General features: G+C 33.8%; 1 protein-coding gene across 1 annotated transcript; it reads left to right on the forward strand.

Annotated features, from left to right (window-relative positions):
• The first annotated feature begins 367 nt into the window (after positions 1–367).
• TFF2 (trefoil factor 2) lies at positions 368–13,589 on the forward strand. The gene is made up of 4 exons (XM_044669236.1): positions 368–446; positions 1,221–1,370; positions 2,254–2,400; positions 13,309–13,589. The coding sequence occupies exons 1-4, from the start codon at positions 368–370 to the stop codon at positions 13,587–13,589; spliced, it is 657 nt and encodes a 218-aa protein (XP_044525171.1).
• The last annotated feature ends 268 nt before the right edge of the window (positions 13,590–13,857 follow it).

The following is a 13,857-nucleotide window of genomic DNA, read 5'->3' on the forward strand; positions in this document are numbered from 1 at the left end:
TTTTCTGCTGCTGGATACTAACTGAACCCTGATGTGCTTTCACTGCAGTTTTCTTCTTAACTAATTTGTGTTTTGCTTACATGATTAGTTGGTGACTCATCACCTTATATAATAAATTTTGCCTTCACCATAGGTCTTTTATCTCTGTTTCTCTTTGCTATGTCTTGTTAGGCCTGCCTATCTGAATTCCATTTTCAAACAAAGAAATTATAACTTTGGTGGAATAGGGAAAAAAAGAGGTTATCTGAGCTTCTTGAGCAAACACAGGGGAGGTTATAAAAAAAATAACATGTGTGCAATACGTTCACAATCTCAGGACCCACTTTCTCCAAGGAGCCTTGTGGGGTGTGAAGGCTAAACATCTAAAATGAAACTTCATAGTCCCTGGTTACTGGTGATTCTCTTTATTGTAAGCCTGTACACTGTAGCTGGAGGAGAAAAGCCATGTAAGTAGAAAGCTGAGTTTACCAAAGGTTAACATAGTGTCTGGTACATAGAAATTGCTTAATAAATGTTTGTTGGCTGACTGACTGAAAGTTAAGTAAATGCATTTCTTAATAGGTTTCTTTTAATGAGGCTAATTGGTCTGTGTGGTCCTTACTCCTGTTTCTCTTTAAGAAAGATAAGGGAATGAAGATTAACAAGTTAACTTAAACCATCTTGATGCAAAATATCCCAAGACATGGTTACCTAGTTACTAAAGGATATGGTTCTCTTGACCTTGTAGCTTCTAGCCACATGTCTCATGATGATTCCTGGTGGAAGGCGAGAGAGAAAACCCTGATAAAGCTCTGGTTGATTTGAGTTTCTCCATCATTGCTTTTCTTCACCTTAATTAAGCATTAAAAGAATTTAAGCAATATTAAAGGAAATTAAAGTAAAATTAAATTGTAAGGCATCTCAGGACCTTCCTAGAGGTCTTGAGGAGGAAGTCTTCATTCATTGTATTAATATAATAAACAAGTTAAGACTAAAAAACTAACAAAAAAACCCAACTCAACTCATCATCTGGGGTTTCAACCTAAGGATATTGTGTCAGGTAAGAATTATCAGCTTCTATAGCAAATTTGTGCAAGATACAGAAATGGATTTTATCATCAAATTGGTAAGGTCCACCAAGGTATTACTCAGCTTACAAATGAAAGCTACAGTTTGATTGTTTAAACTTATGCAAAAATAACTCAAAGAACTAAAGGTAAACTTAACTTTGTTTCACACAGCTGCATGCCAGTGTTCAAGGATGGACCCAAAGAACAGAAAGAATTGTGGTTTCCCAGGAATTTCTAGTGAAGAATGCTTTGCTTCTGGATGTTGTTTTGATACCCAGACCCCTGGTGTCCCCTGGTGTTTCACTCCTCTGCCAAAGCAAGGTAATGTAGTCCAGAGAAGTAGGACTATGTTTCTTTACTCCAATCAGCTGAATATACATAAAAACTGGTCATAAGGTAGATACATTCTCAGAACTCAGGATTTTAATATTTAAATTTGTAGGATTTTTACAATGGAGATTTTTGTGCCACAGCTAACTTGTATGTGGATCAGATAGCTTTGGTTCATTCAATAAGGATTTGTTAACCTAATAATCTAACATTATTTGCCCATACACACTTTTTCCATCTCTAAGTTGCTTACCAGCTCTTTGAATTCTGAGAAACCTCTGAGAGTGAATGTAACCAGATTATACAATACTACTGTTATATAATGGCTTAGTTGAATTGAATTCTTAAAGAAATAAATTAGGAAGATTAGAATTTACTAATCTCAAAAAGTTTTATGATGGAAAGTTATTAGTGCTATTAGCTATTAGTTTATTAGTTTTAACATGAACAAATAAAATTCATGCTCATTATATATATGTTTATACACATATTTATATTTAATAATTATAGTGATGAGTACTTACATCTCAGCCATATTCATACACCCTCAGTTATATTCTCAGAGGGAATATCTATCCTATGATACATCTGTCCTAGCAAAGAAAATCTACCTAAGGATCCCTAACTTCAGTTTTCCCTGGGAATAAGAAACTACACTTATAATCATATAGTAACAGCAGCCTTAAGAAAGATAAAAATATATTGGAGACAAATTACAATTTGCATAGTATTCTGAAACAAAGAAGAGTATTTTTGGATATAGAGACTCATTCCAACTTCCCATCTGTAGGATGATCCCATAAAGGTATGGAATAAAAATGAATAAATCCCTTAACTAATTTTCTTTATCATTCTTTTAACCAAATTTGAAAAGCATCTGAAGAGTGTGTCATGGAAGTAAAGGCAAGAGTAAATTGTGGCTACCCTGGAATTCCTCTGGAGACATGCAAAGAACGTGGATGCTGCTTTGATGACCAGATTCCTCAAGTGCCTTGGTGCTTTCATCCTCTTCCTGTAAAAGGTAATATGAATATAAATGGAAAACCTGAAAAAAGTCAGTATTTTAACAAAATTACTGTATAGGCTAGGTCTAGTGAAGGGTGAAAACTTTCTTTTTACTGATTCTAAAGCATGCAGTTCTTATAACTAAGAATTTTTACCTGTTTTCTCATTCATTCATCCTGGTGTTCTCATGTAACCCTATATGAATATATATGCCTGCAGTCAAATTCTTTGAATATTCTCAATGGTTATAAATCCTTGTCCTTTAAAGGTTGATTTGATATTTGGAAAAATTGAAAGGTTATCCTGAGCCAAATCTCATGAATAAAGTGGGTGATTTATCTGGGTAATACCATTTACAAAATCCAAAATGAGGTAAGGTAAGATAATGAACCTGATTTTTTGTGTGGCTCATTAGCCATCTCTGCATGTAACTCTCAAAGGAAATTCAGAAAACAGATTGATTAATGCCAGCATCATTGGAAGGAATATTAAGCTGTCTTCCCAAAGAGAATTCTTTGAAGGAAATCTCAGAATCTTTTAGATTGCTTAATGGGTGACATGGTCTGTTTTTTTAAAGAATTTGACTCAATATTTTATGGGTCCAAACCTCAAATGTAACTTATTTATAAACATTGGTAAGCTACTCAAAACTATTGCTAATGAGGTTAATTCTGCTTTCAGGCATTTAACTAAAACAGCAGTAAAAGTGATTTTTTTATTTTGTCTAATACCCATCTCCCTCAGCCAACTTGAAGTTTGGCAAGATGAAGAAAAAGTTCATTGCATTTTCACATTGGCAAGAATATTGCACACATAGTCCATTTGCTTATATTAGCCCTGAAAATGGCTTTTCGAAAAGGTTCAATTTAAACAGAATGAATAAAAATACTGAAGTTCATGCTTTAGGGATTATCTCTGTAGACAACTAGATAGCTCAGTGGAAAGAATTCTGGGACTGATATCAAGAAAACCTGCATTTAAATCCAGTCTCATATTCTTAGTTGTGTGACCCTGGACAAGTCACTTAACCTCCCTATGCTTGTGTTTCCTCAACTGTAAAATGGGGATAATAACACTTACTTTACAGAGTCATTATGAGGATAAAATGAGATATTTCTAAGATGCTTAGAATAGTACTTGCCACTTAGTAGACACTTAGTAAATACTAGCTATTATTATTATTATTGGAAAAGATTGTTAAGTATAACATTTTTTGCAAAGATATTCTCTGATAATTTAGTAATTTAGCAAAGTGTAGACATAGTTTTAGATCTCAATGAATAAATCTGTGCCTCTTGCCTTCAAACCTCCTGGCTTAATTTTTCCCTTAGTCAACTTTTCTTCTTTGACATATATTTGGGCATGTCTATTTGAAGTTGCTGTCCACCTTTTTTTATAAAATTCAGAAGCTCAACATACAATGAACTATTTATTTTTTGGGGGGGTGGAAGGGAGAGCTTTGACAATAATTAAATGATGTCACCACAACTATATTCCAGAAATTGTTTAGATGATTCACTTATATCTAGATTCCATAGACAACTGGTCAATGAGAATAAGCCTTTCAGAAAAATTTTGCTCTGGAATTATGGTTTATTCCATATGAGAATACTTATAAATCTTCAAAAAAAAAGGAAGCTACTGAGAAGATTTAAATGCTAATCCTATGTTCTCTGAGTTGATAATTTATTTATTTTATTTCTATCTAGATTTTACTAACTGTTTTGTTATTTTTTAAATTTCCAGACTGCCATTATTAAAATCATTGACTCCAGAAAACTCATTTTCCCCATAAGATATTCTGGGAAAAGAAGAAAACAAAGCATGAACTCATCTTCCTAAATTTCATTTTCAGTAATTATAATAATTTCTGTGGTGTATAGATTAAAGGTTTTGTCTTTTTATTCTTTTCAATGGTTGAATACATCACTTCTTCAAATAAAGAGAGCACTTACTATGTATTAAACTTCTGTTTGACTTCGCTCATTTTAATCTTGCGCAGATTTCTACAACTTTTCCTCCTCTTATCAGTCAATGAAAGTATGCTTTTGAAAACAAAGAGCATTTGTCGTTTAATTTTTATGAGAATTGTATTCCTAAAATACACACTTTTTAAATACAACTTCTGTACAAAAAATACTGCTTATAGCAGGATTAATGTAAAAGAATATGAAACATTTGCATGTTTTAACTTTATAAATCTAGTAATTGCTATATAAAACATTTGTCTCAAGGATCAGATGGATAGGAATGATATTTCGTAATATGTAATCATCTTCCCAAATTTTTTTTAAATAATGTGAAGCATTATTAATAAACTATGGTGATCTGTTACTAAATCATTGAGACAATCAGGCATATTAAATTTTTTTTTTAAATATGGCAATTTAGAATAATTACTAGAGATCAGCCTTATCAGTCAAGATCTAGGCTTAAGTCTTGACTCTTACACATACTGGATGTGAACATAGAGGTAAATGGCTGACTTGTTGCTGCATCATAGCAAGAGGCATCTTAGCTCCTGGGCTGTGTTCTGGGCAAGAATCAAAAAAAGAAGAGCAGCAGTTAAGTGCCTCTGATCCTGGAAAGAGGTCCTAGATTCAGACATTAGCCCAATCCAAGATCTTCAGTTGAGTGAGTAGGATAGGGAACTAAGATCAAGGAATAGAGATACTCAGTGCTGTTGCTCAGATTTTGAAGAACGTTCCATGTATCTGAGAGTCTGAGCCAGCAGTGTACTAGAATTCCAAAAAGGAGAAAGCCAATAGCTTGGTTATTCAGAATGAAGTAGGGTCCAGATCTTGAAAAATCCAGACCAGGAGAGTAGTGCCTTAAATCAGGCAGCTTTGGGCAAATGGAAAGTTTTTAATGTAGCACTTCCAGGTTATGTGACCAACAAGATAGAAGACAAGATGTTTTTCTTTTCCTCATGGCCTCTCCAAAATAAGAATTATATATGAGATAAAGCAATTTCAGTTTTCTTCATAATCTAGGACAATAAGAACTCTGGTGAACTATTGGCAAGGAAGGCTAATCCCTAATCTCTAATGTACCTACTCAACACCAGTCCTATTCAGGTAGGATTACACAATCTGAACCACAAACTGGCAGCAGAATTCAGCTGAACCTGCTCTCCTCCTCCCTATACAGTGAAATTAAAAAGACAGAAAGAACTTTGTCCTGCCTGGGACAACAGGACAAAATTGTTACTGTTCTGCAATAGAGCTCAAATAGAGAAGAAAGGAACAGAGAGAAGTAAGGCATGGCACATATATGCAACTATATAGCATTCCATTAAGCTTAATACTTTGGACAGAAGTAGATAAAGCAGGACAATATTAATAACAGTAGAGAACATGGATTCCAGATCAAGTAAAAGAGTCCAGACATTGGTGAATAAATTTTGCAAGATACAAGAAAATAAATTAGCTCCTAATGAGGAAGGGGAAACTTCTGGGCTTCTAGAAGAGTATGGAACCACAGCAAGATGTTCCTGAATGGTTTGAAAAAAGAATTAAGCATTGTGAAAGCAGAAAGCAGAATATGGCTTATATGGCAGTAACATTTGGCAGAAAAGAAAATGTTTTCTTTCCAAGGTGGAAAATCTCACCAAGAAAATAAAAGAAATATTTTTGACTGAGAATGCAGATAAGCAGAAATGTAGGATAATCTAGAAAAAGAAAAGCAAAAAGTAGAAAGGATAAAAGAAATGATGATCTCCATACAAACATAGATTTTGATCTCAAAAGAAAGGATGAATAGAGCCATTAGGATTATGTCTTCTGGAAAAGCATGTCAAAAAAACCTAAACACCAAAATTTAAGAAATTATTTAGGAAAATTGTTCAGATCTTCTGAACATATGAAGACAGGCTTAAAAAGTCTGAAGATAATCTCCAGAACAACTGTACTATACTACAAATCCATAGACAAGTAGTGGTTAAAGCTAATAATTCCACTGACAAAAAAAACCACACACACACCCCAAAACAAATTTTATGAGTGTTCTGACAAAACTATTTACAAATAAAGGAAAAGAAATCCAAATAGGACAAGACTATGCTACATTCACCAGGAATGCCAGGAAGGAATGGAATAATGGGTTCTAAAATGCAAAAAAGCTAAATATGAAATGCAAGTTCCAAATCCACTCTGCAAATCTTAGCTTAATTATTACTATAAAAATAAAATATTTAATTAAAAATTAATCATAAGAACTCATAGAGTAAAAAATCAGAACTAAGTAAATTATTTCCTTTTCAAACACTTCAAACACAAAAATAAGAAACAAATGCAGAAACCAAGGACAGCAATAACAAAGCAAGGGCATAATGAAAAGATTTCTTTCTAAAAGTACACAGGGACATGAAGATGAAAACGAAATGCAAACAGAATATGATGGTGGAGTAACAAACCAAAAACATCATAGACTAAGCTTCACCTTGCCCACAGGGTTTTTTTTTTCATGCGTATGTGGGACTTAATTATTTAATGGAAGAACTTAGAAGTGGAGAGGGGGAAAAGAAGATAGAATATAATCAAGTCAAACATTAACAGGTGAAGGAAAAATAACTTCTGTAGCCTCAGAAGAAGAAAAGAGTTTATTGGAGAATGAATAAAATAGAAAAGACAGGAATTGAAATTAGGAAAAAGAGAGGGAGAAATCTTGTTATATTGGTGAGAGGGATAAATTGATGTACACTTCCATGGAAGAAAGAAGATATTTTATAAAGAAAGAAAAACTTACAAAGAGTATAAGCTTCAAAGATTTGGTACTTTGTATTTAGTATCCACTATGCCGCCAAGCTTCCCTGGAGTAGATAAAAGAACAAATCATAATAATAATGATCATGTTAACAAAAATTATAATGAAGAATTAACTTGCAAAAATGTCTGATATAGACATTCAGAGGGAAAAAGCACATCTTTGTAAACATAGTAACAAAATAGAAGAATTAATGAATTAAATATTACTTAAAAATCAGAAAGCCTTTGCGTGCTAAAAAAAATCTTATACATAATTATTAAAAAAATCCTACACCTAACAAAAAATTTAGAAAATGTCATACATAAGAAAATTCTATACATAAGAGCCAATAGTTAATATATAAAAAATATCTATTCCAAATAAAATTAGTAAAGAATTTTGGGATCAATTGACCAAAGCACACAACATATGATTGTAAAATCAATCAAAAAGTGCTCCTTAAAGAAATAAAGAAAAAGTTAAATAACAAGAGGAATTTCCAGGGCTTTTGGAAATGTCATGAGAATATAATAGTAATAATACCACAAAAATTAATTTGTGATTTTAATGCTATACCAATCAAATGATACTCTAAAGAAGTAAAAAAAAATAACAAAATTCATTTGGAAAAATTAAAGTTTTCAGTTAATAAGAGAAATAATGAAATGAGATACAAATAAAGTATTAATAGCTCTTCCAGATATTAAATTATGTTATAAAGTAGTAATCATTAAATTGATTTTAAGTAAACTAAATGATAGAATCAAAATAATAAAACTCAATAACTCAAATGTTGCATAAACCAGATAGTATAAATTATTTTGGAAGGGATTTCCTATGTCTCTGATGGTGAACCTATAACACAGGTGCCAAAAAGGGTACATGGAGCCCTCTCTGTGGGCATGCACACCATTGCCCACCAGAGTTTGTTACTGGAAGGCCAGAAGAATTCAGGATGGAGCTGTTCCTCTCCCTCTCTCCATGTGCCAGAGGACATTCTTCATTTCATCCACCAGTCTGCACAGCAGCCCACTGGGAGTGCTTCCTCCCTCCCCTGTTTGGAGTAAGGTGGATGTGGGAGTGGGGAGCTCACATGCTATGGGAGAGTGTGGCACAGATGGCAATTGCTGAAGATGATTCCTGTGATGGGGTTGGAGAAGAGCTAGGTTTGAGGAGAGCATATCTCACAGTGTGGCACATAGCTGGAGGGGGGGACAGAGTGCTGGGGCCATTCTCCTCCCCCTCTCCACACACACTTCTCATCATCTGCCCCTCTGCCCAGCAGTCCAATGAGAGTACTTCTTCCTTCTTCTGTCTGGGGTAAGGGTAGGGCTGGGGAAGCAAGGGGGGTGAGGTGGGGCATGGCACTCAGTCTGGGGGGTGGCATGGGAGTAGGACCTGGCACTCCATCTCTAAAAGGTTTGCCATCATTACTCTATGTGATAAAAACTACTGAGAAAATGAAAAAGCAGTCAAACAGAAAGTAGATTCAAAGCAGTACCTTACATTACATTCTATAGTATATTCTATGAGTTAGTGACCTTAAAAATTAAAGAATATACCATTTTTAAAAATAGAAAAGAAGTGAACCATATGCTTTTCACAACTATGGTAGGATATGAATTCTTAATCAAACAAGTGATAAAGGAAACTACAGGATAACTTTGATTACAAGAAACTGAAATATTTCTGCAGTAACAAAATTAATGTACTTAAGAAAGGAAGTAAGTGAATAGGAAAATGAAATATTCATATCAAATTTCCTTGCTTTGTAAGATATATAAACAATACATACACAGACATCATTTTCCAAAAGATAAGTTGTCAAAAATATAAATATTTCATTTTTCTGTTTAAATTTTATTTTTTCTTTATTAATTTTTTCTCACACAAAAAACAATATTAACATTTGTTTTCTAAAATTTTGAGTTTCTCATTCTCTTCCTCCCTCCTTCCCCTTTCTCCTTCCTGAGAAGGTAAGCTATTAGCTATTGATTTATATGTATATATCTGCTTTAAATTTATTTTTTTTGTGGACGACATTTTGTGGTATTCTGGTTTTAAATTCACTATGCTATTTTCTTCCATTTTATGGGTGAATTCATTCTATTTACATTCACAGTTATGGTTTGCTAAATGTATGTTTCTCTTGAGCTTGTTTTCCCCTGTTTATTGTTCTCTCTTTCCTTTCAGCCTTTCTCTGCTCAGAAGAATACGAACATTTCTCAAAAAAAGAACCATATATTATTAAGATATTTTAAAGATATTTAAAAATGTAAAGAATGCTCCAAATAACTAAAAATAAGAGAAATAAAAATCAAAACAATGCTGAGAGTTCAATGAACACTATGAAAACTGGCAAAAATGGCAACAGATGATGATAGTTAATATTGAAGAGTTTGTGGCTAGATTAGGCACATGAGGTACTTTTTGTTGGAGCTATGAATCAGTTCTGCCTTTTTAGTTTCAGAAAAAGATTCACTAATGGACTGTGTGGATCTATGAATTGGTGCATTCAAAAGACAATTGAAATTATGCTCTAAAACTTAATATACTGTGTAATCTCTTTTACCTAGCAGAACAACTTGTAGACCTCTATTCTTAAAGTGTTCATAAAAAGAAGGCACACATCCATATTAAAAAAATATATTTATAGCAGCTTTTTTTTAATGGCAGTAAAAACTTGGAAACTGAGAGGGTATTCATCAATGAGAGAATCAGTGAATAAAATATAGTACATTAATGTAAAGGAATATTAATGTGCTGTAAGAAAGTATGAAAAGGATGTTTTTAAAGAATCCTGAAAAGAATTATATAAACTGATGCTGGGTGAAGTGAGCAAAATAAGAACAATTTATGCAAAGAGATTTTAAAGATAAATGAATAAAAATTTAGGAATTATGATTAACACAGTGATCAGATATGACTCCAGAGGATTGATGATAAAGATGTGGTACCCAATTCCTAAGAGAAAAGTGATGGAATCAGTATTCATTATGTGACATTTCTTTTTTTTTTTTTTTTTTGGACAAGACCAAGATGAGAACTTTTTCCCTTTGCATTTGTTATAAGAGTTTTGTTTACTTTTTTATGATTTTGTGAATTGGGAGACAGGAAAAAATACTTCTTTGTTGAGTGAAAAAAATTTTTAATGTGCCATTGGTAGTTATAGAAAGCATTTAGTTTTATCATCCACATTATTATTATAATTAAGCTCAATATCTAAAATTTAGGAGGATAATCACTATCATTATTAGTTAATAGCTATGTAAATTAGTTTTTATTAATGCTATATGCATTCCCAATGTGTCCCAAATTTGGTCACTTATCTTGTACATATGATTCATTGACCTTAAAAGGTTTGAGAAGTTCTTAGTCAGCATCCACTGTAGTTACAAATATCCAATTTCCTCCTATAATTAGATATAGTTCTAAAAAGAAATATTTGTGATAGGAATTACAAAAGTGATAGTGATTAAAGGCCCATATGCTATCAAAAACACAATATCACTAATTGCAGATGAAGAGATGATTTACTTAAAAAACCCTAGAGAATCACCAGAGAAACTGAGACAATTCATAGCTTCAACCAAGCTGTTGTTCAGTTGCTTTCAGCTGGGTCTGATTCTTTTTGACCCTATTTGGTGCTTTCTTGACAAAGATACTGGAATGATTTACCATTCTTTCTCTAGATTATTTTATAGATAAGGAAAATGAGGCAAATAGGGTTAAGTGATTTCTCCAAGGTCACAGTACTAGTAAGTGTTCAAGTCAGATTTGAATTCAGGAAGATGAGTTTTCCTGATTCTAGTCCTTACACTCTATCCACTGTGCCGTGTAACTTCCCGTTAGTCAAGTAAGAGGGTACATAATAAATCTTCAGAAATAGTCAACTTTTTGATAAAACAATAACCAGACTAATAAAGAAATAGTAAAAAAAATTTCATTCAAAATAACTAAAAAATTCATAAAATATTAGAGTATCAACCTACCATGATGTACTAAATAATGACATAACATTCTTTGAACTAATAGAGAATGACTTAATGGGTTATTGTTAATTGTTAAATTCAAATTTAAATTAAATTAATTTACAGATTTGTTGTTGTTCAACCCTTATTTTCAAAGAGGATCAATGACATTATGGGAGTGATATATTGACTTGCTTATGAATTGGATGTAAATGAGGCAGAGTTACACAAAGTGATTAGCTTTATTCTCTCTTCTAGTCATTCTCCCTTATTAAGAGAAAATGGCTGGTAAAGCTGCTTTAACCTAAAAATTGTTCTCAGTTGTGACTAGAAAATTTTTTTTAAACCCTTAACTTCTGTGTATTGGCTCCTAGGTGGAAGAGTGGTAAGGGTGGGCAATGGAGGTCAAATGACTTGCCCAGGGTCACACAGCTGGGAAGTGTTTGAGGCCAGATTTGAACCTAGGACCTCCTGTCTCTAGGCCTGGCTCTCAATCCACTGAGCTACCCAGCTGCCCAATGACTAAAAATATTTAGGGGAGCTGGTAGATGTAAGTCTAGTCTGCTCTCTCTCTTACTCTCTGTCTCTCTTCCCTTCAAACAGGAATATCAGTCACCCTTTGAGAGATGAGCAATCTTCCAGAGATATCTATTTAGCATTCCTCACAAACTCTATTAAGAAAGTCCCTACGAACAAATAAAAAACACATATGGACAGTGCACAAACTTTCCTCTACTAATTTTGAAATGCGATTCATCAGTGTTTGCCCTCCATTTCAGTTTCCAGTGAGTTTATTTCAAGTTTTATTTTCCCCAGTTATCATCATGATAAAATTTTGAATAATGTCAAGAGAAAGGAATTAGTACATTTTCTAAGGAAAGTTATGAAGAATGAGTATTTTAATATTTCTCTAGTACACTGTCCCAGCAAATAATGAAAGGAACTATTTGTTCTCCACTTTACAACACTCAGAATGTGTTGTTTAATTTCTAAACTGTCATTTCTTCATACTGTAGATAAAAGTGTTAATTAATTTGGTTCTGGAAAAAAGTACAGTTAATGTTGCTACTCTCTCTGGCTTATGATTAACTCACCCACTTCCTTATGCCGGAAAAGTCAGTGACCTCAGATGATAGAGATAAATAACAGTTCTTCCTGTCATCTTTGGTGGGGATTTTATTTTCCTTTCCTTGTGTGCGATGGTTTTTCTACAAGGAGGTCCAAGATACCACATTCTAGCTGCTGTTCTTATGTGTGACATCAACAACATGGATCTTTAAAATATTTTTGTCTTCCATTTCACTTAAGAAAAAAAGTTCTTAGGGGTGGCTAGGTGGATAGAGAGCCAGGTCTGGAGACAGGAGGTCCCGGGTTCAAATATGGCTTCAGACATTTTCTAGCTATATGACCCTGGGCAAGTCACTTGACCCCAGTTTCCTTGTCCTTACAGCTCATCTCTCTTATAACTGATATTTTTTGATTCTAAGACAGAAGGCAAAGGTTTAAAAAAAACAACAACTCTTTAAGAATAGGGGGTTTTCAGTTTTCTTTACATCCTCAAAACTTAGTGTGCTATCTATTATAGATTAAATATTTAATAAATGTTTCTTCATTGTTTGAATGTATATATAAAGAAAAACGAAAAAATAATTTTTAGGCATTTAATATATGTAAAACAATGTATTAAGTATTAAGAATACAAAGAGGAAAGTAAAACCGTTTTTGCTTTTAAGGATCTCACATTCAAATTCTGATGGGGAGACAACTCATGTGGAAAACTTACACTGTGAATCAGATGGAACCATCCCATGATCCTTAGGATGTAGCATCAAAGCACAAAGCAAGGTCTCTTCTTCAGTGTCATTTTCACTAATAGAATCATATCTCTAACAGGGTTGCCTCTTAGGACAATGTCTGAGTATACTCGATTAAGAGTCTCACTATTTCCAAGTTTCTTAAATTTCCTGGAGATACAATAATGGAAAATCACCACAAATCCTAAAGGTATCTGGATCTATAAGACCCCACTTCATGGTCCTATTGGCACTTGGTAGATTTGTGCACCCTCAGTGCCTTACTTCCTAACTGTACCCACATTCTTGTCTCCTTTTTGGACACTGTCACCTGTACAATTGCTGCCCTGGGCATTTTTATAACTATACCATGACCCCATGATTTGCCCCTAAATACTCTGTTCCTTTTCCTAGTTATAAAAGGAGAGTGGGCCCTATTAGGAGAAATCATCTGGGGAATGGCTAAAAAGGTCATGCATGGACACTTGAGAGATGCACAGGAGGCATTTGCCAGATACCTGAAGGAACAGATCATGGGTGCTGTTACAGGACTTGATATCCTAGCTAAAGGTCAGAAAACCCTTAGGGTGATGATTATGGACCATTGCCTGGCCCTGGACTATCTTCTAGCAGACCAAGGGGAAGTTTGTGCCTTTGTGAACTCCTATTGCATGTGGATAGACCTCTCCCATTAGATATATGAACTCCTGGACTGGATGAAGATCTGGGCTGATGAGGTCAGTAACTTCTTAACTCAAATTCATTCCATCTTGCCCACCCCAAGAATGTCTTGTTCTTCTGTGCCCTTTCCATGTGCTTTTGAGACTCTGATTCTCTTTATCTAAAGTATGAGAGGAATTTTAGATTAAGGACCTCCCTTTCTTTTCCCATGATATAAGAGGACATATTTCTCCAAACACTACTAAGTGGAACACCAGACTGAGGAATGACCAGGAAGCTGAA

Source organism: Gracilinanus agilis, chromosome 3 (genome assembly GCF_016433145.1).
Source record: "Gracilinanus agilis isolate LMUSP501 chromosome 3, AgileGrace, whole genome shotgun sequence".
In the NCBI taxonomy this organism is placed as follows: domain Eukaryota; kingdom Metazoa; phylum Chordata; class Mammalia; order Didelphimorphia; family Didelphidae; genus Gracilinanus; species Gracilinanus agilis.